Genomic DNA, 25885 nt, shown 5'->3' with positions numbered 1-25885 from the left:
TAGTGTATGCAAGTTTACTTCTTTTAGCATCAAGCTCCCACTCACCGTGTTGAGTTCGGTGTTGATGTTCGTGGGATCATCTCCACCCAGTACAACGATTCGAGCTGGCATGTAGCTGGAGTCTTCACTGGCCACCAGCACTGCCAGCTGCCTGGATTTGAGAACAGAGAAAATTCATTTGAGTTCAAATGTTCAAAGCTTTTTGTTCATGTTCTCAGACAGGATGAATTCACTGACGAGAGTTGCAGAGGTGTAATACTGAATTCCTGGAGGGCTTGTTTTCGTTCCAACCAACTGAGCTTAACTGACTTAAATGGTCAAATTAGTTACTTAGCCGAAGATGTATGCATCTTCTTGTGGGAAAATACTTTGTGAGCAGAGCGTTCACAGTCTGTAGCTGCGATTTATCACTTGCAGAAATGTAAAAAGCTGAAAATCAAACAGAGAAAATGACTGATTTAATTAAGTAATTATAAGCACAGGATACAGCAAAACACATGCTGCCCTCCAGGATCAGAGTTCAACGCTCCACAGCAGGAATTTGCATGATTAAAATAATTGGATAAAAAGAGACATTTAAAAAGGCACTCCAATATATCCCTGTAACAACCCACCCATCTAACAACGCACTGTTTTCTTCTAGAATGAAGAATTCAAGTAGCTTGTACAAACAGTAGTAGACAATGCTGTATAAATTCAAAACAAAATGTACATTTGTGTGTTGAACATGGAAACACGCATTTTGGACTCGTTAGACTGAGACACCGACAAAAACAAGAAATAAGGCAAGTGAAGGACAGAAAGACATACCTAATCACCACCCCCTTGTGCATGTAGATGTTGATAAAATGGGAACCTGTGCAGCCATTGGACTCCCAGAAGGTTTTTGGGTTCTTGTCTGTCAGCTTGTTGGCCCGGTGGTGATTGGAGGACACCTCCACCTTCTCCCAGCACTTATCCTCCTTGAGCTCCACACTGGACCCTGTAAAGCACAGTCAGCCAACAGGCCAGATTAAGCAGGATTAGAAACACATGCAGTCTCGTGAACCCTGTAAGCGTGGGTGAGAACGAAGCCGGAGCGCAGACCTTGGCACAAGTTGCGCAGGAACACGTCAAAGAAGGGGATGTTGATTGGCTGGTGGCTGCGCCGGTGCTCCTCGATCTGGCCCAGCACCATCTGCGGGGAGCGAGAGGGAGAGGAACGTCGCTCAGAGAAACAGACGGCCTAGCCATTCACACCTGTCAGCAGCTGCTGAGAAAATAGCGAAAAGCTTCAAGCAGCAATTTCACAGCTCATAGGTTTGACCTGAACTTGGACAAGCCAAATCGGTGCGAGGTGGCTCAAGAAAACCAAAAATACAATAAAAAACTGCAACGCATTCTTTTCAGGATACACAAAAAGAACAAGAATATTAAAATGCAGCAGTATTTCAGATACATTAACACTCTGAAGAGCAGGCCAATGAATCAAATGAATTGGCCTTTTCAATGATGCTTTAAATGCTTTAAAAGGCACCAAGGGCTGCTCTCTGAAAAAAATATTGAAATGTTTACCACATAATTTTCCTGCACTTTATATTTAACAGGAGCTAGAAATCAATTTGAACTTCTAAAGACGTCAATGTGCATTCAAAATGAGCCCAGGGGACCTATCAAAGTGGACATAAACACACGCAATTTCCCTTATGAGGGAATTGTAAATACTTGGCCCGTCCCACCCAACACTTCCCCTGGGCTGGATTTTCCTCACAGGATGACCACTGGTGCATTTTAAAGCGGCTGATAAGATGTTTGGGTAGGTAAAACGGAGCTCGTACTAAACCTGAATGCATCCAGCCAGTATGCTGGTGGTCATTTTCTTGTAGAGGCTGGCGTACTTCTCGCAGTCGCTGATGAGGTCGCGCAGCTCCGTCACCAGCAGCAGGTTGGTGCTGTGCTTGTCCAGCGCCTTGATCAGCGCGTCCTTGGTGCCCAGGCGGCACATCACCACGGCATAGTCCTTGTTCAGCGTGGCCAGCCGGTACAGGAACCGGATGAACAACTGCACGACCTGGAACGAGTGCGGCTTAGATGTGACTGTTTGGCACAGTTACGAAGTGTATACCGAGTTAGCAAGGCTGACAGTTTGCATCACCCAGGCTAAGCTAAAGCATTTCCCCAAATGGATATTGTGTAGTGGAAACAAAATTTGAATTTACAACTGTTTCTTAAACTTGACAGCAACTGAAAAATTGTTGGAGATGCTCTTCTACAACTGGGCACCAAGACAAGAAATTTCAAAATGAGTTCACAGAAAAAAAAACATATTCAAGCACATAATGATTCAGTTCAGTTATATTTATTCCTATGGAGTCAGCTGGCAGTGTTTCTCCCTTCCTCTGTACAACATTACCCAAGAGCAGGAACAGCTGTTTGTAAGGGACTGTTCTGTGTACTGCTGTAGTAGTTCTACAAATTTTCTTTCTGCCTGGAGTCAGTTGCTATTCACTTAGCAATGATGGCAGCTAATTAAGTTATCTTGCCATTTTGTTTGCAGGCTTGCAGGAAATCCAACACTCTAAAATAAGGCTGACTATGATGACAACTTGTGGGTGCTTCCATTCTGGATAGTTGCCAGTGACGTTACTTTACAGTGGCAAATATCTGTTGAGCTTGTGGGTGGTTCTGCAAACTAGTTGTGTGTTAGTGATAAAGACATTAGTACTGAGAGTAGACAAAAATAAATTTTTAATCAAAAGTACCATCTGGACATTTTTTAGAAAACAAGCTTTCCATCCAAAACTGAAGACTATTTTTCTCCATCATTAGTATTTTCCTCCTCTTCACAGAGCATGATTACAAAAAATTGCCAAATGTGATTAAAAACGTTTTTTCCCCCCATACAGCTAAAGTAATCCTCAGTTACCATGTTAAAACTGATGGCCATAAAAAATTATTTAAAATCCAACACTTCAACATAAATTTGTGATCATTTATTAATATTTAAGCAAACAATCAAGCTCAGATTTCCAAATACCCAACAACTGCCTGTAACAGCATATATATAGCCAGACACTAATAAACTAATACTATTCAGAAAGGCATTCAGAGAGGTTTCTGCTTTAGCAAACTGGGCACTGCAGGAAGAAACGATAGGACTTATTGGACACAGGACACAGTTTTGGGGGCAACTGTTGGTCAGAGTAAAGCTTTTCTGAAGCTGTATGAATGTTGATTCAGCTAAGCATGTGTGATGAAATGGTAAAAACAATACTCATAACCAAATGTGCGAAAGGCTCGTTTTACTTTCCTGGGTGTATACTGCCTTTACACACAGTCAAGTTTTAGGAGAGACACACAAGTCAGAGTATTCAGGTCTATCCCCCAAGAACAGACTAAAATCACTCAATCATTTGCTTCCTCACACTGACTACTTCAGCAGCATAAAAGGCAAGATCTTAGAGACATTTGTGTCAGATATCTAGACGTAAGGAGCTTGTTTGTACATAAAAAATTGATTGTTGGACGCAGATATGTTGGCAAAGCCCTTCAGATCCACACCTATGCAGTTACTGGTTGACAGCCTGCCAATCAGACATCAGCCTTAGACATCTCTTCTAGTGTGATTCTACTTGCAGGCAAGGCAGCCAAGGGCTCCGCCTTGGACTGTGGAAAGCATGAGGCGGTTGATCTGTGAGAAGTTTGAATTATTCACCAACATTTGTGTGATTTAATGAATCATTCATACAGGAACATTGTTTAATAAAACATAAAGCATCTTGTTGAATACAAATGCCAGACTACACTTTCCAGTCTGGTGTTAGCTAAAGTACTTGTCAGCAAAACAAAACAAATAAAACAGAGAAAACCTAGCATCCACAAGACCTGATGAAGATTGTAATAGCTAATTAGCTAGCAAAGTCCTCACTGACAACAATCAACAGCCATCCTTAATCCCTGCAAAATCTTTAAAATGGCACAGCCTGGCAAAAACATATTTCAATATGTCAAACTTTCTTCCTATGACAAATGAGACTGAATATGAGTGAAAAGACTTTATTAGTCATGAAAATGACCCCCATGACCGCTCACATACGCGCTGGGGAGCAGTACCACATGTCACTCTCCTGGAGAGACTGCTGGTATTAAAAAAGCCCCAACAGCAGTGACAACAGGTGCTTAGCTAACACGACTTAAAGAGACACTAATCCCCAAAAATACTACTTTCAAGTGGCTCCTTACCTCACGTTTTACTCAATATCCAATTTAAGCTCTGAATCAAACTCTCCCGCTACTTTCTCCTCCTGTGTTCTCAATTTCCACTCATGACACATTAGCAAGCTGCACTTCCGCATTCCGGGAAACAAGTGGATGCTTGAGTGCTGACTCCAAGGCATCGTTTTTTCAGATCCGAATAGGAGCCCTCAAGGCACATTCAGTTGGCTGTCTTGGATCAATCAGTCCATTTACATTTTTACGGGAAGTTATTTTCAGTAGAAGATTTCAACTGAGACTGACAGTGCTGCCGTCAATGCTGCTGCTCTCTCCCTCCAGTCCCCAGCCTCTCCATTATACTCCAAAATGCATTCTGGGATTTGTATAGCTTTGATAATCACAGGGGTGGTCATGAAACCTTGAAATAATTTAAAATTAGCTTGTTTTAGCATGGACTCCTGCTTTGGCGAAGTTGATGAATGACATACATTTACACAGCTGTGGTTGAGATTTACTTTGGTATGTGGAACTCCTTGCTTTCCTATGAAAATACGCACTGCTAGCTGGAATGAACGCTAGACGCCAGCTCCTTACCTCTCGGTCATTAATGAAGGCAGTCATGGAAGACAAGCAGGGCTCAATGCTCTCGTGCCAGGGCAGGAGGTCCTCCTGGTAGTTGTCCAGGAACTTATTTAAAATCCTGAGATAAATTAAAAAAAAAAACATTTTGTTAAGTGTAATGACTTCAACATCTGGGCCTACTATGCCACAGGAAGACTTAAAGCAGACAACATTCATCTCAGGGGTCTGTTAAAAGGGAAAATTCTTAACAGAACCAATTCTAATCACGATCATTAGTCTTGATTTCAAATATGACATACCTGGATTGAGGTAAACTAATTTCAAATGACATACCTGGATTGAGGTAAACTACCCTGCCATGAACCTCACATCAAGATTCCAGTTCTTTGACAAATACTCCATACTGCAGGTAATTGCCCTGGTTATTATTTTTTTTTGATGAATCTGATTCAATCCAGCAGGGCCCCACCCTACCCCAGAGGCAGACTCTGCTCACCTGAGGATGGACAGCTGTACAGCCCGGTCCACGCGATGCTGGTCCATCAGCCTCACCAGGTCCTGGTAGGTGTCCTTGTTGCGGGTCACCTGGTTGCGCTCCTCCTCCAGTTGGGAGGCGTCGTCGCAGAGCAGCTGCTCCAGCGTCAGGATCACCTCCTTGGTGGCCGTCATCTCCTTCAGGCTGACCACCAGCATCTTAAGTCCCGTGTCCTTGAAGTCCAGCTCCTCCTTCGACTCTGTGACCCGAGGGTGGGGGAAAGGTAGGGTTTCAACTGAGTTAGAGAAGCACGATAAACTTCACACACACACACACACACACACACACCCAGAGGAGTACAGGGCTTTATACATTTCACAAGTCCCAGCAAAAGGAAAAACATGACATACCAAGAAGTGCCAGAACCACCTATGACAACTGCATACTTTGTGGATTTTGCTTGTATGTTAAGAGCAAGGTCATTTCAACTTGAAGGGATACACTGTTCTTTTGTGTTGGAAGTCACTCTGGATAACAGTGCCCGCTGAATGAATGCAATGGGATGTAATGTAATGTCATTCGCATCAGAAGAGAGGAAAGCGGAGCATTAACAGGTCAGTCTGGTACTAGGATGGCAGTTACAGCTGCAGGACGAAAAGCAAGCAAACCTTTCTTCTCCAGCTTGTGGACCATGGAGATGTGGTTGAGGGCGATGATGGCCAGCATGGTCTCTGCCTGGGGGGGCGAGAGGCACTTCTTGAGAACGGCGCTGATGTCGCAGGCCACCAGCTGCTCTGCCAGGCTCTTGTGGTTGGAGATCAGCATGATGACCACCAGCAGGCCGTCGCGCACAGAGGCCGAACACCTGGACGTTAAAATAAAGGCAAAGCCTCAGTAGATGTATGTGCGTCCTTGTGACGCCTTCAGCAGAGGCACCTATCTATCATGCCAGGTTTACTATGATCACTACCCTTTCAAACCATCTGTGCTTGTTCCCTCAGCTATAACGCTACACAGTCCTGTAAGACTCATTCAAACAATTGTATCTGATCTTGGTAACCCAACATCATGTAGATATGAAGGAGTGTCCATTTCGGATTTCAGTTACACAATTTGTATCGAAATTAGTCATGACGCCTAACATCTTAAAATCTACAGGAAGCTAAGCACTAGGACTGCCCACAATTTCATTAAGTGCTACTTCAATGGAAAGAGATACTGTACCACCCAAACCACTATTTATTTTACACAATAGCTGTGGCCCTGTTGGCTTACCCTGGTGTGTTCAGCATTAGTTCGATGGCAGTGGGGATGGCACCCAGGAGGCCCTTGGAGCCCTCCGGGGTGGCAGAGCCGATGCTGGCAAAGATCTCTAGCATCATCTGGGTTCCAGATTCAGAGAGGGGCAGGCATCTGCCCATGCTTCGGATGTCGTGCTTGCTGGCACCTGTGATCACTTTCAGGGCCTGCGGGGTGACAGAGAGAAACCTGTGCCTCATTCCAAAGTCCCCCAGAAATGGGCTCCCTCTGTCCTGGGCCTGAAGGATGAAAGTGTCTACGGGATCTTGTCCCACTCAAACACTTCAACATCTGATCACTCTTCTTGACAACACAGTTTTCTATCATGGCTTGGACTGTTTCTTTCAGAGAGAGGAGGTGCTGGATTCCTGCCCTCAGGGACCAGCTAGACATACCGATGTAACACAACACACTAACAAAGCTAATCAGGAAATAAAATAAAGTCTAAATAACGCAAGCACTGGCCCCTGAGAAAATGCAGCTAGATCTGAGCTTTCAAAACCACACCAGGAGAATGTATCCAGAAAGAAACACAGCCTAAGCACTGTAAGAATATCAGCTTCATGGACGCACGGTCCAGGCACTCACCGCCAGGGCGATCTTCTGCACCTGCGTGCAGGTGGGGTGCTCCTGCATGAAGGACAGGATGGCCTTAACGCCCCCTTCCGTGGCGAAGGAGACCCTCCACTCATACCGAAGCATGAGGATGCAGATCAGCCGCAAGGTGCTCACCACCACCTCCTTGGGCTGGCCGCTCAGCATCTCCACCAGCATCTTCAGGATTTTATCCCTGGAGGAACCACAGACAGATATCTATGAAGACCAAGCTCAGCTGCAGCAGACAGCTTTAAGTCCACCCCTGGAGGGGACATACACAGAGAATGCTGCCTTGGCCTTCCTCATGGTGCTTGCAGCCTCATGGTGCTTTTCATCCTGAGCAATAAAGCCACCACACAGAAATACACTTTGGGTAGAGCTTTGGCTGGCTGTCATGCCATGGTTGCTGTTAGTGCACCACGGAATTCTTCTTGCCACCTTTTCCTGCTATAAAATCTGGCTCTCTGTTGGTGATGTTGGCAAGACTATTCTCCCAAGAACACCTGAGGGTGCACCACGGTTTACAACACCACCCACGTGCATTTTTGTGGGAGCACTGTTAAAGGGAGACCCAAATAAGGATGGGGGTCTCACCGAATGGTCTGGGCAGAGTCTGTCCGCAGGGTGCTCCTCTCCTGAGGGCCCTCCTCCATCAGGATCTTGGCAATGAACTTCATGCCGGCCAGCTGCTGCCCAGGGTCTGAGCCGCTCTTCTTCATGATGTCAACCACCTCCCCCATCTTCTCCAGCGAGTTCTTCTTGCCCTGAATCTTTGGGTTGTTGAACACTGTGAAGACACAAATCCCCAAAGCTGTGGTTTTCATCCATTACGTTTTGCCAGTTTTTGGGCTTTGTTTTTTTTTGACAAATCTGTGTGACTAGACTGGTGGCAACGGAATTCTTTTGTATGTACGAAGTGGAGTCCCACAGGGATCGGTGTTGGGGCCTTTATTATTTATTATATACATAAATGATCTCGATGCAGAGGTTAGTAGTAAAATAGTAAAATTTGCAGATGACACAAAACTAGGGGGTCTAGCCAACAGTATAGAATCAACTAAGGTAATACAGGAAGACCTAAACAGCATCCAGAAGTGGGCAGATACCTGGCAGATGGCATTCAATTTAGATACATGTAAAGTCTTGCATGTGGGAAATAAGAACCTTAGACAAGACTACTTCATGGGTGGAAAAAAACTAGAATGTGCTCAATTTGAAAAGGACTTGGGAGTAATGGTTGACCCAAGCTTAACAGGATCTAGGCAGTGTGCTGTAGCAGTAAAAAAGGCCAACAGGATGCTGGGATATACAGCCAAAAGTATTATAAATCTAAAGAGGTTATATTGAAATTATACAATGCCTTAGTCAGACTGCACCTGGAATACTGTGTGCAGTTCTGGGCACTGCACTATAAAAAAGATATCGAAGCTCTAGAAAAGGTTCAAAGAAGGGCAACTAAATTAGTTCCTGGCATGAAATATAAAAGCTACGAGGAAAGACTCAAGTTACTTAACCTATTTAGACTAAGCAAGAGGAGGCTTAGGGGTGATTTAATTGAGATATTTAAATTTATAAAAAGAATCAATAAGGTTAACTATAATAGATTCTTTACAGTGAGTTCAGTCCATAAAACAAGAGGACATAAATGGAAACTAGTTAAGAGTAAGTTCCGCACTGATATAAGGAAATATTATTTTACACAAAAAGTTATCAATACATGGAATAGGTTGCCAGGTCATGTAGTTGAGGCAGAGACCCTTGCTGTGTTCAAGTCTAGACTTGATGCAGTTTTGGATACTCTTTAATGAAGAAATGGCGAACTTAGTTGGGCCGAATGGCCTGTTCTCGTCATCATATGTTCTTATGCTCTTATGTGTTTCTGTTTGCATATAATGCAACCGTTTTGCTGTCAGCATTCTGGTTTACTTGACAGAGGTGTAACTTATCCCCCACCCATCAGTTGAATTCTGGGGCAGTCTACCTATCAGGGCACCTTGACATTCTAGAGCTCATTTACTTAGCTTTAAAAAAACAACAACAAACATTCACCACACGGTAACATTAAACCTAACTCCCAAAGTAATGATCAATGTAGCTCTGTGAGAGTACTAATTGAAGCTGGAACATTCTGATCTCAGAATCTGACCTACATTCAGCACACACCAGTATGGGCAGTTAGTTTCTGTTTTACAGTATAACACAGCTAGCCTCTGCTAGCAGTGTTCACATACTCTAAACATACCAACGCACTCAGCAATCAGTATAGTTAATGTATAGCTGCCTCCTGCAGATCATGTGACCTTCACATCTTTCAGCGTATATAAGCAGCTCTACTTAGAGAAGGGCTCCTCACTGAAAGACCCCTTAGAATCATCGGCTGTTGCTCAGCATTTGCAATATGTGCTGGCCTTAAGGAATAGGGGAACCTCAGCTACTCTCCTTCTGACTCCAGGGGGTGACGTTGCCACCGTCGCGGGATGCTCCGCTAACCTTTCATCTTCTCCTCCAGGTCCTCGGGGTACTTGGACTCGTCCTCTTTGGGCAGCTCGCTCTCGGCGTCCGAGCTGCTGCTGCAGATGCCAGAGTCGTAGGAGATGTCCTTCTTGGGCTTCTTGGAGAGGCTGCCCAGGGAGGAGGAGGTGGAGGCGGACGGGCCTTGCTCGCCCAGCTCCATGGGGCTGAGGGAGCTGTCCAGGAGCTCCTCCTCCAGGCCGCCGCGCTGCAGGTAGTGCCTGGCGAAGACGTGGGAGCACTGCAGGTCGCGCAGGCAGGACGCCTGCAGGGTCTGCTTCAGGTAGTGCAGCACCTTCTGGGCCACCTCGCTGGGCACCGACAGCTCGACCAGGGCCACCTCGTCCAGCTCCGACATCTGACGCGCACAGGGACGATCAAACTGACATACACTCCCACACAAGTGAATCATTTATAAACTGCGGAGAGGCAGGAGGTGCGATAAAAACAGGGGGTAAACTGTTAAGCAAGCGCGAGAGCAAGACACAGCATGTGTGAGAGAGCTAAGAGAGAGCGCATGGAGGGACAGAAAGTGAATGGAGAGAGCACACTAACAGAAAGTGTGTGAACACAGAGAGTGTGAACACTGAAAGAGCACAGTGCCACAGAGTGTGAACACACAAAGAGCATCGACACAGACAGCACATTAACACACAGAGAGCACACTAAGACAGGGAGCATCAACATAGAGAGAGACAGAGCGCACCAACACAGGGGGTGAAGAGAGAGAGAGTGCCAGTCAAGACAGTACACAGACAGAAAGCCAGCAAAGAAAGGACAGAGAGGGAGAGGGAAAGCGACAGAGAGAGAGAGAGAGAAAGTGTGTGAGGAAAAAAACACCGTTCTCACCTGGTCGTCTAGGCTCTGCCGCAGGATGCTGTTGACCTCCTGCTGCTGCTTTGGTTCCAGTTTCTTGATGAAGAAGAGCACTTCCCACCACTCGGCCCGGCTCAGGGTGCTGCCGTCCTCCTGCAGCCCCTCCGCCAGGTAAGGCAACGAGTACAGCCCCCCGGGGGGCTTGGAGAAGAACGTCTGACTCACTGACACACACACACACACACACAAACACACAGATATCAAGCTACTGTTCCTTTCCCAGAGCAGGTACTCCATCCACAAATCAACACAACGTGCTGAGCACATAATGTACTCCATATGCACCGCCATTGCTCGCTGGCAAGTTACAGAACAAAAAAAAAAAATCCTTCATTTTACACAAACTGCCTTTGGAATAAGGTAGCTTTACTGTGACCTTTTTAAGTATGCTTTAGTGCTCACTAGGAAATCTATCTGCATCATCAACAGTACACTGAGGTAACTGACATTCTCCAATATTGTCACTTGTACCTCCCAGTTCTGAACAAACAGGCTTCCAAGGGCGACGCGCTAGCTACCCCTGGTGCTGTAACATATGCTCAGGTAGTCTCACTGGCTACAGAAAGCATGGCTTGTTTTTTTCCCTGAAATTTCTATACACGTATGTGACAAGCTAGTTCGCTAGCCACAGTAGCATAAAAAGGAAAAGAAGAAATATTTCTTCCCTAAAGTGGTGAGACAATCATGTATTAGGTCCACGACAGTGACAGACATTCCAAGACGGGAGGTGCCATTTGTTCAGCGTCTGTGCAGCGCTAATGGCCTTTTTATGTCCTAATCTGTTTTGGAGCTGGCTGAAAATGGCTTTTCCTCTCTGTGAAAGGTAGCAGTGAGTTATGCCTCGGGTGAGTGCGCCCTACCGGCTGTGAGTCTGAGCGTCTCGGTGAGGGATGTGGCCTTCTCCTGGGTCTCCTTCTCCGCCTGCCCGCTGGTGCCGCTGCCCAGGATCTCGATCATGTGCCAGTGCACCCAGTACGTGCGAGACAGCGAGTTCCAGTACACCTGCGATCACACACACACACGCATGCACGCATACATGCGCACAGACACACAGACATACACAGACAGACACACAAAGAGAAGACACTTGTCCATACTGCCATATTTGATGCAGGGCTATGCATTTTAATGCAAGTTTTCCTTTTTTGTGACACACATGCCCACAGTCCGGACTCTGGCGATTCTGGTGGAGCACTCATCACAAAATAAAAACAGCAGCGCCCCACCAAGAATCTGAATCCAGACCTCTTAAGAGGAGCCCTCTCACTGATTAGATCAGTTATCATAGTTATTTTATTACTATCACTTTCATTCTCATTTATAACAAAATATTACTTTTAATACTAAGCCTTGCATGAGCAAACATTAGGAACACACATTAAAGATTTTAATTTTTGGCAGTAGCAGTAACTTGAACTTTAAAATGCCCATTTACTACTAAAATCCTCTCAGTTCTTCAAATATACATCAGTAACAACAGAGAAACTCTGCATTACCCCATTTCTGTATAACACTTTTTAAACCTGACATTTGTTCCAAGCTGTAAAAAAAAAATTGATTATGACCCATAAATGCCTTGAAAGTAGGTTGTTACCACCAAGTAGATCTGATTCTAATCATTCCTATTCAAACAGAACAAAGTATAAGTTCCAAAGTAGAGTCAGATGCTAGAAGTATGGCATAACAGGAGAAAGTGGGTTAAAAAAAAGTTTCCTATTCCAAAGTTAGACTGATTACAGAGGCACATAATATCGTGACAAGGAATTGTCTGTGCAGCTAGAGAAAACAGCAGTATAATTAACCTAAGGTTAACTGAATTAATGTAATCAATAAATTGCATATGTTCCACCATGAGGGGGGATATATGCAAATTGGACAGTGCTCCCAATGTTTAAAAATGACAAACAAAAACCCAAAACAATCAAGGATGCTAGCGATACAGCAAAAGTATGAAAACTCATGCCAGCATCTTGTAAAACCAATGGCCCACAGGCTAGATTGAGTGCCCAGTTCTATCAAGAGAGTGTTCACTTACGTGACAGAGATGGACAGCATAGCTTATAATATAAACACAATCAAATCAAGTTTTCCAAGTGAAATATATATGAAATATCCCAAATTCCAAGCTTAGCAGGAGAATTCTTGATACAAGTAGTTATGTACAAGTGAATAATTTAATACAAAGTACAGCTTTTTTTCTACCAAATATTATGTCCTCAGAGAAAGAGTATATTGGGACATGCAAGTTTTGGCTCTTATCATTCAATTAGCCCATTTAAGAACAAAACTATTTCTATTCCCTGAATATTTGTTTTCAGAAATGCCATAATAATTAAGCCATTATGAAAATATAAGAATAAATCTGATATCAAACTATATCTTATCTAATTACAAAGACACAGATGCAGGACCAATTACCAGGAATATTAATGAGAACACAGTAAAAAGATGAGATCTCTTAACCCTAAGAGACATGAGCCAATCACTGTCATGTTAAATGACTGAGGCAGGAGGGGAGATGCTTTCTGTGGAATTACAGGAAGCCTGTGTCTGTCCACTGCAGAGATAAAGCCCTTGTAATGACGGAGGAGGTCTGCAGGGAATCTTTGCCAGGGACTTTCTGTAATTCGACCATTAATATGAGCTGGCCTTGCGCCAGGCAATACCTTACTAATGCACGAAGACCTTTGTGAATGGCAGCGCTTTTCAGACAGACCGAAACCTGGAGATAAACACCAGGCTCCTGCTGTACATAGCAGCACCACCACAGAGTGACAAATAGCCAGTGGTGTGAAAAGACCAGGGATGTGCTGAAAAGCTGCTCTCAGTGTCAGACTGTTAGTCATCTTAATCAGGATATATATACACATCAAGGAAAAATCTATAGATGTCAAAAGCACATTTTGATGCTTGTTAGCAGAAAGATGTAACACCAGCTTTTATGACTCTAGGTCCCAGATGGGGCCAAGACTTTCCCTTTAACAAAAAGGCCCTGTTCAGTTCTGCAAAATGACCACTCTTTTTTTCTGTCTCTGTTTTTGCATCTTTTTCCACTGCATGTCATTTCTTGACCATCACATGCAAATGAGATTACAAAACACTTGTTTAAATCCTCCGCAGAAACACATTTGCAAACTACTTCAGTAACTTTGTGCATTGTACCGATCTGTAGCTAGCAAACACTTTTATAATTATCCTAGTCTTTGCAAGCTTGATTTCGGAAGGGGGAGGGGCCATTTTGTATGTCCATTCTAGCAGCTTCTGGCTGTGGCTAAGTGCTCAGCCATTCTGAAAATGAAAGTAAACCTCAAAGTCACAGCAAAGGCTGCTCTCCCTTGAGTACCCTGTGTAGGATACATCCCTGTCAATCAATGTACACCCCCCACTTGCTTTATTGATTAAAAGATGTAAAGGAAAATATTAGGCCACTTGTCACACATTCAACTACCCGACCTGTGCAAACTAAACAGGTGTCTTCTAAAACGCCAGACACATTCGAAAATGGAGATTCCATTTACAGATTTCACAGTCAATTTCACAGTTCATTTCTGAGAAAAGCAGGAGGCTGTGAGACACAGATGCCCCTGCCCCACGCAGTCAAGCATGGAGGAATGTACAGAAAAATTGGTGGATGCGAGGCATTTTAACTGCCTTTTAACAGCGAAAGGAATCTGTAGGATCACTTGGTGTTTCCTGGAGGGCACGCTGGTTTTCTGAATTCAGCCCAAACGCTGCAATGCATTAGAGGATGCAGCTGAATACCTCCTGCTGCACAACCCTCTGGTAAGCGTCAGACAGATCTTTCACAAAACAGCCCTCATTCATAAAATGTACAATGTATGAAGCTGTATACTTCACACACTGCGGTCTGGACTGCCACCGTAGGTGACTCTCCCTGAGAATGACAGCAATAACAGAGTACGGGGCAGTACCTGTACTGGCGGCGAGCCGTCGTTGCTGTAGCGGAAGTCGCCCTCATCGCCAGCGCTGACCTCCTCGTAGTCCTCCAGCATGCGGACCAGCATGCCGCTCTTCAGGTTGTCCTGCACGTACTCCACGTAGGCAGTGCGGCTGGCGAAGTCCGAGCGCGTCTTGAAGCTGTTGGTGGCCTTCTTCTTGGGCGGCGAGGCGGCCATAACGGTGGGCGAGCTGGAGAAGCGGGGCTGGAAGATGGAGCGCACGGTGCGCGGCGCGTCGTCCTTGCCGGGCGGCGCGGCGGCGGAGCCCTGCGGGGGCTGCCTGTTGCGGTCCCAGCCCATCACGCGCACCAGCTCGGAGATGAGGTTGGCCATCGCCATGGTGAACTCGAACTCGCGCTGCACCCGGGACTGCTCCGTCTGGTGGCCCGCCCCCGCGGGGGCCGAGGAGGAGGAGGAGGGGCCGCCTTCCTGCCGCTCCGAGCTGGACTCCACCCCCGCCGTGTTGAGTTTGTCCATAAGGGAGGTCACGCACAGGTAGCGCTTCACCAGGGAGAACAGCAGCTTTCCTGGGATCTGGAGCAGAGGGGACATGAAGCTCAGTGCCAACAGTCAATACACTGTACCTACCAATGTGAAGCAGCAATGGGTACGGCTGCACAGGGTACTTACAGCAGTACAGGTGTCAGTCTGAAACAACAGGCCAACTCATACCTACGCTCCAGTGTTAATGAAATCTACAGACATGTTAAAGTGGTCAGCAAAGGCTATGATTGTTGAACAATAATTGCAATGATTGTTGAAGTCACGTCGTACGATCGACTCTGCATACTCTCAGACCTGCCAGAACAAGATACTTTGTGTGGAAACAGCATAATACACATGAACTGGTCATTCCCATAAAAGCCTTCCTAAGGAGCTTTTACATTAAGCATCAAGTTCCAGCACGACTGCTCTAAAATGGCTGAGAAACCGCTCCTTTCTGTTGATTTTCGAAACGTGGCAGCCCGAGGCGAGCCGAGCGCAGCAAATCCTCTGAAAGGAACAGCCGCTGCTGCCGTCTTGACAGCCGAGTGCATCAGGCGGTCACCTGGGGGAGGTGGATTCCTTCGAAGGAGATACCGTGTTCCTCGGAAGAGGTGGTTTCAGCAAACAGCTCCAGCAGGGTGTAGCGATTGTCGAAGTCCATGTGTTGCTCAATACCGTCCTGCTGGCTGAGGGACAGGAGGACATAGGCACGACTCCCTGGAAAGACAGGAACAGCATCATGAGTCACTCGCACTTTTTTTTAATGCTTCTTGCACTTCACACAACCCTGTTTTGGAGCTGCCATTCAGCTCATCTCGCTGTGCGAACCTTTTACTCCACATCGGAGCGCTGTATCAAGACAAATGCAATCCTCCGATACACCCACACAAAACCAACAGCTGTTTTTTCTGCTAAGTCACAAAGTACACCGGAGTGAGGCGGACGCCATTTGGAGGATAGGTGGTACTCCACTGACGTCATCTGAGCAACTTCATAGGCTGCCTGAGCGGCGAGATGAAGAAACCTGGCCCAACCTATCTCTCTCTCCATCACTCCAACAACCCAGACTGTAGGGCCAGACCTCAAAAAGGCCACTTCCCTAAAACTCAAACATACATCTGCCATGCTGCTGTGAAGCTACAAAGGGCATCTGTGGCTGCCTAGTAAAGCTTTACCGGAGCAAATAAGCAATGCTGGATGAAAGAAAAAGCAAGCACAGCACATCAGTTGGTTTAGTATCTCTAACACCTTCATATCAATAAGCACAGCAGTAATGGAAATTTAACACATTAATTGATTCAGAAAGTTTATTCATAATACAGAGCAGTAGATAAACTACCCTTACAGCAGCGCACTGAGCACAAACTCTTGCTTTTTTAGGGAGCAAGAAGGGGCCTAGCTACTTGTCACTGTGGTCAAGCTCAGTCACTCGGAAAATGAAAGTCAAGTTCCTTCTTGAACATGCGTTTCCACAAAACAGCACAGTAACTACATCAGTGCTCAGAGCGCACTGCATAGACCGGGTGCTGCAAATCAATGGGTCCAGTACCAACAACTGTTTTCTGCGAATAACACCACCAATTATGTGACCCCATCACAGGACATTCTCCAACATTCTGTGGGGCCTATGTCCACAGCTGTGGCAAATTCACACCAGCACGCTGGCTTCGGAGTGCTCTGGGTTCCTATATCGTACGCATTCGATCAAGTTTTCTTCCGAGGGAGCTGCCAGGATTCAGCGTGATGAATCGTGTGGTCAGCACAGCTCCGGAGGAGTTCGGCTGATGTGGCATATCCTACAACGTGATCAGGTTTCACTCGCAAACACAATTGGAGAGGACGCTTACATAAAATCACCACTGCCACTTTGTTTCAAATGCTGGCACAAACCACAACTGCTGCCGGGCCATCAGCAGCTCAGTGTAGCACAAGCTCTGTGAATTACAGCACAGAGTTACAGTGCTAAAACACCAATACTAACATTAATCAGTATTCTGACAAATTACCAGTGTCAGATTAAAACAGCAAAAACATGTTGCTTATATTTATACAGTTGAATAACAATGGCACTATAACAGTTTATTATTGTACTTTATGTGAGACAGACTTCTCCCACAGTTACGCTCAAGTCTGACCGTTTTATTCAGTTACTGTTTTGGTTTCCATGCCAGAACCAAGTACACAGCCCTGTGTTAATCCAAGATGCAGTGGTGTGATTTGCATTTGCCTGTCACAGTCATCACTGTAATTATATCTCATTACTTCCCCCCCCCCCCCCATGACAGACCGAACTCATCAGGTCAGTTCAAGTTATCCGAGTCTGTTCCTCCCTTGTAACAATAGGTATTCCGTATACCTGCTCACGAGCGCCGGGGGGGGGGCTGCTACAGCACTGTGAACAGGGAGTGAATGATTACCTCCCCCGGCCCGCCGCAGCCATGGAAACGGGGGGCCGCCGCGAGCCCGGGCCCGACAGCGGGAGACACGGCCGGAAAACAAACGGCGGGTGAAACTGTCCCTTCCAGACCGAGGAATGCGGCGCTGCACGCCAACCTTGCCGTGTCATGCCACCCTTTTCCTCTACTTTTAGCTGGCTCGCCCCGCTGGACGGGAGCCTCCCCATTACAGTGATGGCGTGCAAGGCTTTGGGGGGGATACTGGGGGACGGACGGACGGACAGCTACGGCAATACGGCAGCTCCTTTGGCGTTGTCCCTTTTTCCTGCAGTGGGATCATTTCGGTGGCATTGACCACCCCCACCCCCCCTCAAAAAAAAAAAAAAAAAAGTGACACTCGGGTGGGAACACTCCTACTCCAGGACCGTCAATCATGTGACACCAGATTTATTTGGTTTATGCAAAGCATTCCCAACGTTTTACATCTTAACTGATCACTTCAAAATATTAAAATCTACTTGCACATACTCCACGTGGCATGAGTTTGACAAAAATGTGGCTACCATTGAAACACCAAAAACAGGTTCTCTTACACATACAGACAAAGCATGCTGTGTTGACAAAGGGTAAGTATTTATAAAAGACCACTGTATTCTTCTTCATATATACGAAAGAATCACGCTTATTTTGTGAGCAAAGGAAAATTTGAACTTTCTTTTGAGCTTGTTTATTTGCCATTTCATTACTAAAGCAGGGCTGAGGTGGGCTTGCTTTCTTTACTCCGAACACGTGGGGCTGCCTGTGGAATTCTATGAATCAACAATCGCCAGATTTCGCTGTTCCCACCCATTCTCCAGGCCAAATGCAATTCCAGCCACACCTGGCAGGAAAAGGGCATATGCTGCTGTTGTTGGGTGGGGTATCTAAGCTCCTCACCCATCACCACCGCCCCAGCCATACAAATAAACATGCGTGTTCCACCCGAGCTCTAGGAACGGGTAGATAAGGAAGAGGAGCTTCCGAGGCCGGCAGACAGCGCTCCGAGATCAGACGGAGCACGGGCTGGCACAGCCTCCTCCACACTGACTCACAGTAACATGACCGACTATAACCAAAGCTCTCTTGTATTTCCTGTGAAACAAAGTTCATCCCAGTCACACTCCATTAAAAATCCACGTGAAAGAGGAGGGAGAACTCTTTACAGAAAAGCAGTGCTGAACAAAAAAAATTACGTAAGTAATCAGTGACACGCAAATATTTCTAGACAACATGTGTGGAAACCGAACTGCGGTGATTGCTGGCCCAGAAAATTGGTTTGATGAACTTTGAACTGGCAGTGTAAACAAGTGCCATGTGACACGGCCACGTTGCTGCGCGGTTGGGAAATAAATTATTAAAGACGATCAAACCGTGAGGTAACGGGAGCTTGCCAGGCAGCTTAAAAATTCACTTGTCCACTTGAGACTGTCATGGCATGAAGGGACAAAAAGGCATAAAACATTCTGATTATTTTTAAAAAGAGCCAAACTGAACGTCCCAAAAAACGTTAAGTTCACACTCCCGGGTCCTCAAGTCAGTAATGACTCGTGTTGAAAAGCTGGTCTGCTCATAATGACGAGCCATAATATCAACCATGTGATGTAATCATGCCAAACACTGCCAGGAGCTGGTCAGCTGCCAGTGAGAGCGAGGGGAGGGGGGGTGCTGTCCAATAAGGACATGCCTATGGGTGGCGTAGGTGTGATCCCACGCACTATATAAAGGGCCAGGTCTAGATTTCACTTTGGCAGAGGTAGAGGGAAGATGGCCTGTGGCATTTTCCCCCCACAGGGAAAGAAAATGCCAAAGAAACGCTGGGGCTAACTGAGTGCAGTATGCATACCAGCGTAATTCTATTGACAAAAAGAGAGAAAAATCACTTAGCTGGACCCAGCGATACAGAGTGCCGTTAGACTAGGAAATGACTCAACAAATTAGAGCTGAGTAAGAAACGGACTGGGGTGGAAAAAACACCGTTGACCATGGCCATCTCAGCCACTTTGGCACCGCCGAGGCAATTCAATAATGAGATGATTCACTACATGCCTTTCTGTTTAGAACTGCTTATTCAGATCTTCCCCTCACTGTAAAAACGGCACACGAAACAAGCAAACTTTCCGCGTCTTCTATCGAAGAAAAGATGTCTCCCCACCACCCCTTTCTCCACTGTTGAGTTGGAACCAGAGCGGCTAACCTAGTTCAGGTCCCGGATGTTTTTCCTTGGACTTGCGGGTGTTACGGCTGCTGGCATACTGACAAGGGAGCCACGTACCCAGACGCTAAAAACCGCAAAGAGATAAGCCCAGAATTGAGCAGGGACACCAGCACGACTGCTTATCACAGCAAACAACCAGATGTCCCTAAAAGTGATACAGAGTCTGTTTCTTTTCCGGGAAAACCTCAGCCTCGGACTACAGATCAAGTCCAGGAAGTTTTCTTAACCTGGGCGGCTGCCAGCATTCTGCCTGGTCTCATGTGCTAAGGCTCTGGTTGCAGGTAACAGGGTGGGAAAGGAACTGTGCTGCGCTGGGCCAGTTAGCTTTGGACCCTGCCTGGGCTGACCTGGTTCCAGTTATGCAGTGGAAAAGGGATATTAAACTGCGGAGGGAAACAAATACCATGCAACCACACTCAAGACGCCCACGCCACAGCCCAATGATTCATTCATGATATGCATGTGGAATGCTGTGCAATCTGTACAACATTAAATAACTAAGTCCTTATGTTAGGAGTATTTAATTGTTCTTAAATTGTAAACATCTGTTTATAACTTTGTGCTTGAAGACTTTCACTGTTGCTTTGAAATTATTTTTGGATAATTAAAATATTCCACTTCACAGTCTACGATCAGATGTAAAAATAACTGCAAATGTCTGCACTCATACTTTGAAGGGCAGACAGCCATCAAACGTTTCCTGGAGATGATAACACAATCTCTTGTCTTCAAGATTAATTGGGATCTCGCTTTTGGAAAAGGCTGGCGAACGGAGAGACAACACACTTCAGGGCAAAGTATGCTGGAGTAAAAGTAAACAGTTAAGGAAGAATTTAACCCGCCTGCTTTTCCCCACCCACTTGAACAAATATAAAACAAAAATATCACTGTGATAATGTACTTCTAGAAAGCAAAGGAGTACAGAAATGGGATCACAAACCAAGACTGTATATTGCACAGGGAGGACAAGACTTCCCCAAATGAAGACTTGCCTAACTGACAATAAACAAGCGTTGACAGCCACAGGAAACCGCCTGACTTCAAATGACTGATGTGGCATGCGGAACGGGCCTCTGCACCACAACTAGAAAGCATGACAGACCGCGTAAATCCGCCATACCGCAGCTACAGCCGCAACACATGATGATAAAACAAGATGGGCTATTCCTGCTGCGCTTCTGTTTGAGGGGAAAAGAGCGCAAAAACTAGAGAGAAAGAGAAGACTATTAACCAGGTCGACACAGCCCAAGGTTAAGCACAAAGAGAAAAAGAGATCCGGCTTAAACCTGCTCTTCACGCTGAATGAACTGAAGAGCTCAGGGGATGCCATTCCTACTTTCTCAAGAGAGCGGAAGAACTAAGAAAGTGAAGAGGAGGAGGAGGAGGAAGAGGCGGCTGGGCTTTACCTGCGTCGTGCGAGGCCAGTGCGCGGAGCATCTTGCCGGCGCTGCGCCGCGTCTGCCTCTCCTTGTTGCAGAGCAGCTCCATGAGCAGGTCCAGGGCGCCCGTCTCCTTGAAGACGCCCACCAGCGAGCCGATGCTGGCGTAGGCGCTCAGCACGTGGATGGTGTGGGTGATGCTGATGGCCAGGTCGCTCTTCTTGGCCATCTGCTTGCGCGCCCGCCGCACCAGGTTCTTGACGTCGTCCTTCATGTCGGAGAGCTCAACCTCGTCGAAGGTGACGTCGGCGGGGAACTCGCTGCTGGGCCGCTCTTCCTTCAGCGGCCGCTGCACGTCGGCCGTGCGCTTACCCAGCAGCGTGGGGCAGTTGGCGTAGACGTCCTCCTTGGACATCCACATCAGGATGTTCTCGGTCTTGCTCTCGCCCGAGGAGGAGCCGCCGCCGCCCGAGCCGCCGCTCCCGCCCCCGCCTGCCTCGCTGGCCCCGCCCCCCGAGCCGCCGCCCTCGTCCACGGCCAGCAGGCTCCAGCGGATCAGGTACTCCGTCTGGCCGTCGTGCGTCCGCCGCTGCCGGATCAGCTCCTCCGGGTAAGCCTGCTGCTTTGGGCCCAGCTGCACCAGCAGGTTCCCATTGCGGCGTTCGCCCACCATGGTCGCTGGAAAGAGAGGGGGGAGATTGTCAGACCACGCGTTACGGCAAGTCTCTCTGCCTCCAGTCGCTCGAGGACACATAAGCGCAACGAAGCTTCCTACTTCCACTCAAAGACTTCCTACAAGTTATTAATCATTAGGTCACAGTCTATTAATGGCATCGACAACTCCAGTAAAGACCCCTGAGTAGAGTTACTGTAAGTATGCCTTAGAATTCTTACGATTACCTGTCTTTAAACTGATTTAATCAGGACAAGTGTTTTGCCCATTACCATTTGCTTTATCTGATCCGTTTAGCACAGATGAGTATTTCTTCACAGTAACCAGGTACACAAACCATGAGTATGAGTCCAGTGTGATTCTTTCTGTCAATCAAATGACAAACTAGTCAAACTGTCCTTTTCATAGTCATCTGAAAGAGCACAATGTACAGCGGAAAACAAATGCATTTATTTCGTGAAAAATTAGCTGATTAACAGGTCCTTTCATAAATGTCATCTTTGTCATGAAGAATGAAAAGTGATCTCATTCTTATTTTCTATGCCCATAGAGAATTAAGAAAGCTAACATTATAAAACACTAATTCAGATAATTAATGATCAATTCACAGCTCTTGAAGAAACCGTTTTGGTTGGAATGAGCCAGCATATGCAAGAAGCTTATTAAACTTACTAGAATATTAGTTTAAACAATAGTTGCCATGGGAATAAACAGGCATGTTTATACACAATGATTTAAATTATTAAAGGCGTCCAAAGCAAATCCACCCTGCAATGCCTAAGGGACAGGGACGAGGTGACATCACAGTGAATCTGACATACCACCACACATGCCAACGTGGAAGACTTACAGCAACACTTGATCCCTAGTTTAAACTGAACAGCAGCGTATTTCACACAGCACAAGAAACTTCCTTTTAATTGAAAGAAAAGTGTCTGCAAGGTTACATACTTATTCCTCAAGGGTGTGTGGTAAAATAAACAAAAGACAACTTGCACTCCACACAGCTGAGAAGAGGAAACTTACATATTGCCAGATTTGACACACAAGGTGTAACGACGTTTGCAGACGGATGCAGAAAGCCACTAAATGTCATTGGGTGTGTCATGTCAGTTTATGCAAATCAAGAAGACACACCTGAAATATCAAACCACCTGTTTATACACACACTCTGTATGCCCCAAAAAATGGAACTGGATCAAACTATCATACAATGGAAGTTGTATAGGTGTGTCTTCAAGTGGTAGAGACTGGGTGATATTACGAGAGACAGCACAATGCCACAGTACTCACCCATCACATGCATAGCATACTGTGCCTGGAGTCTCAGTGACTGACAGCTTAATGCAAAGTACTGCTAACCGCTTTAAGATAGGGTGCTGTGATGATTGAGACAGCTATAGCCGCTTGATCAACTTCTGGTGAGAAGCATACGCATATCTAGGAATTCACAAAAATGTCAGAGTATCAACATATAACCTACTGTATACGAAGGACGGCATGGACACATGGAGACTGAGAAGCAAAGGAGGCCAAAATTCACTCGTAACAAAACGCTGTGGAAAATGCTTTAATCATATAAAACGTACAAACATCAACACGGTGGAATGAATGATTAACATCCTGATGTACTACACACGTCCATTTCAAAAATTAAACCGATATTCCTCGCATATTAGCTTCAAAGGATCAGGGCACTAAGATAGAAACGTGAATCCAGATGCTTCAGGAAGCTTTCTGTTCATAGACAGTATTTCAAATAATGCGATCGCCCAATGTTGGACTTCCTCTTTCTAGAACCGACGACTTCTGGTGCAAATCATGCAACCGACAAACGTAACCGACAATGACCCCATTTGCTTCGGCGCTTTGCTCTACCACAGGGGTTGGCGAACAAAATTCCGACGAAACCTTATTCAGCAATTTAAAATTCCTCGACATTTTCGTTAACACGATGCACCACAATCGTACAAGTTTCGTAACTTTGTAACACTGTGCATCTGTGCCTAATTTGTCCCAAGAGGAGCTGGGCAATGTAAGCGCTTGGAAACGATTAGCTAACTTGTTAGCTAGCTAACGTTACCAGACTAAACCACTCAAGGTTATTTCATAGCGTTAACCGAGCTCATCTTCTCTTTGACATCAAACTAGTTAGTAGTTACCTACCGTTACGACCACAAGACCCCGAAATATTATGTAGGCAACCTGTTAGCTAGCAAGCTAAACACCGTTAGAGAGGGGGACGCTGATCGGCAGCTAAACGTTTATTTAACGTTAGTTAACTGATGTTAAGTTTGTTAACGTGAAACGCCGGTTCTTTCCCACCGCGACATTGCGCTACACTACCAAACTCTTAAAATTTACGTAATCCCATCACACTGACTGCGTTAGCTAAGTTAATTAACTTTATCAACGTATCCTAAGTTCACTGGTTTGCTCGTTATCACTGAATGGATATCTAGTTATCTAGCCAACTAGCTACAGTAGCTAGCTAGCTACAAAAATGATTGACATCATAAGCAACGTTAGCTACCTAGCCGGCTAACTACCTAGCGCTACAACTATACTTCATAGTTAACGTTACACTAGTAAGATAACTAATAGCCCTTTGATCACAAATGGAAAGCAGTTCAAATAAACGGGAAACGTTTACAACTGTCACATGTTATACGGAAACTGTACCCTATTTTTTCATGACTACATTTGATTGAGGCCTGAAACCAGCATTGAGTCTAATGTTAGATAACTAGCTAGCTACCTAGCAAGCAAGAAAGCCTGCAATCAGATCTATAAAACCTGCACTAGCCGCATATCGTTAGAACGCGGTCCTTCAAACTACGTATTCATCGAATTAGCAATAATTATCACAACGTTGAACTACCAGCTAGCTAACTAAATATTCACTGACTCGCTCTGTCCACATAGCTTGCTATCTGGGTTGGTCGCAAGCTATTAAACTCACAAGACAGTTACCTGGCAAGCTAAGTAAAATCCGTTCGCTGACTCTCGCTAACTAGAATCTACGTTAACTGCTGTTACACACGTGTTGACGCAATGCAACAGCTATTACACGCCTAGTCATACAACACGCTAACATACGGCAGAACTTTACCAGCTCCGGGTTTGGCTAGCTAAACCCAGATGCCAATTCAATTAGCTCGCTCGCAAGAATGGCAATGTTTAGCTAACATCAGCTAGCTAATTGACGTAACTGCTACTAGCTTGCTAGCTACCCGTCTCTTATTGCATCAGATGAGTAGTGAGTCAGCTCAAGTTCCCAAAAGCTTGATAACGGTAGTAAGATACACCTGCGGATTTGTTTAAGTTCATAACGCCGGAGCGACAACCAACGTTTCGGTTTCTAACCGTGGCCTTGTTTGTACCTGAACCCTACCCGAGGCAGCTGTCGCCTGCGCTTTTCTTCACCTAACGCGCTAGCTTGGCTAGAAAACGCCGGAGAATCGGCGCGGCCTGGCAACACCCAGAATTCAACAGAGACAATGTCTCACCCACCTCCAGTGTTACAGGGTCTCCCCTTTTTCTCTGCTTTCCCCCTCAATCGATGGAGTTTCCGTCTTCGTTGTAAAGTATCGTTGCCCAGCCTGGAAATATTTGCGCTGCCTCCGAGTGGTAATAAGTTGAACCTTCCCTGACAGGCAGGCAGGTATTCCGTTTTCTTCTTCTTGAGTAGAATGTTAAACACGGAGTAATCACACATACGCGGCGCATAACTGCCATCTACAGCATTGGAGGCCAAATTTACTTTATTTTAAACGTTGTCCACCTTTGATTTTTTCATGGGATTCATGGCAGTATGTATGTTCATATTGTCGAACTTTTCTTGACACAAACAGTGGAGATAAAATAATGACAATAGTGCCTGAAGGCTGAATGAATATTATATTGCAGAATGCTTCTGAAATCCGTCAGTGTACATGCAAATTATGGAGATTATGAGCTACCTGGATTAATTAAATCAGGATACAGCACACACAATTAGCCCAAGAGTCTTTAGCTTGCTGGATAACAGCTAAGATGAATGTACATCTGCAAATTACTGAAAAAGAGAGAGCCAATCCCCAAGGCGGTCAAAGCCAGAGCCAGGAGAGCATGACTAAAATTCAAAAGCACACTTCTTTTTACATTTCATCCTCTGTGCCAAAACACAGCCTATGTTGATGAACCATCTGTGACAAAGTTCAAC

General features: G+C 45.7%; 1 protein-coding gene across 3 annotated transcripts in view; it reads right to left on the bottom strand.

The window, feature by feature from the left end:
• The window catches only part of LOC118789707 (cullin-9), a 41725-nt gene extending 16367 nt beyond the window's left edge, over window positions 1–25358 (bottom strand). For all 3 annotated transcript variants that reach the window (XM_036546253.1, XM_036546254.1, XM_036546255.1), the window contains exons 1-17: window positions 25195–25358; window positions 21036–21686; window positions 15542–15696; window positions 14467–15027; window positions 11395–11536; window positions 10508–10698; window positions 9638–10016; window positions 7742–7934; window positions 7139–7340; window positions 6527–6717; window positions 5920–6116; window positions 5273–5510; window positions 4789–4894; window positions 1823–2050; window positions 1087–1177; window positions 811–982; window positions 46–151 (exon numbers count right to left, since the gene is read on the bottom strand). In XM_036546253.1, coding sequence (XP_036402146.1) covers window positions 46–151; window positions 811–982; window positions 1087–1177; window positions 1823–2050; window positions 4789–4894; window positions 5273–5510; window positions 5920–6116; window positions 6527–6717; window positions 7139–7340; window positions 7742–7934; window positions 9638–10016; window positions 10508–10698; window positions 11395–11536; window positions 14467–15027; window positions 15542–15696; window positions 21036–21681 — 3798 coding nt within the window. In that variant the 5' untranslated portion in view covers window positions 21682–21686; window positions 25195–25358. The remainder of the gene's footprint in view (window positions 1–45; window positions 152–810; window positions 983–1086; window positions 1178–1822; window positions 2051–4788; window positions 4895–5272; window positions 5511–5919; window positions 6117–6526; window positions 6718–7138; window positions 7341–7741; window positions 7935–9637; window positions 10017–10507; window positions 10699–11394; window positions 11537–14466; window positions 15028–15541; window positions 15697–21035; window positions 21687–25194) is intronic.
• Window positions 25359–25885: the final 527 nt, after the last annotated feature.

The sequence above is a fragment of the Megalops cyprinoides genome, chromosome 15 (assembly GCF_013368585.1).
Source record: "Megalops cyprinoides isolate fMegCyp1 chromosome 15, fMegCyp1.pri, whole genome shotgun sequence".
Taxonomy (NCBI): Eukaryota; Metazoa; Chordata; class Actinopteri; order Elopiformes; family Megalopidae; genus Megalops; species Megalops cyprinoides.
This window is presented reverse-complemented; position numbering and strand designations above follow the sequence as displayed.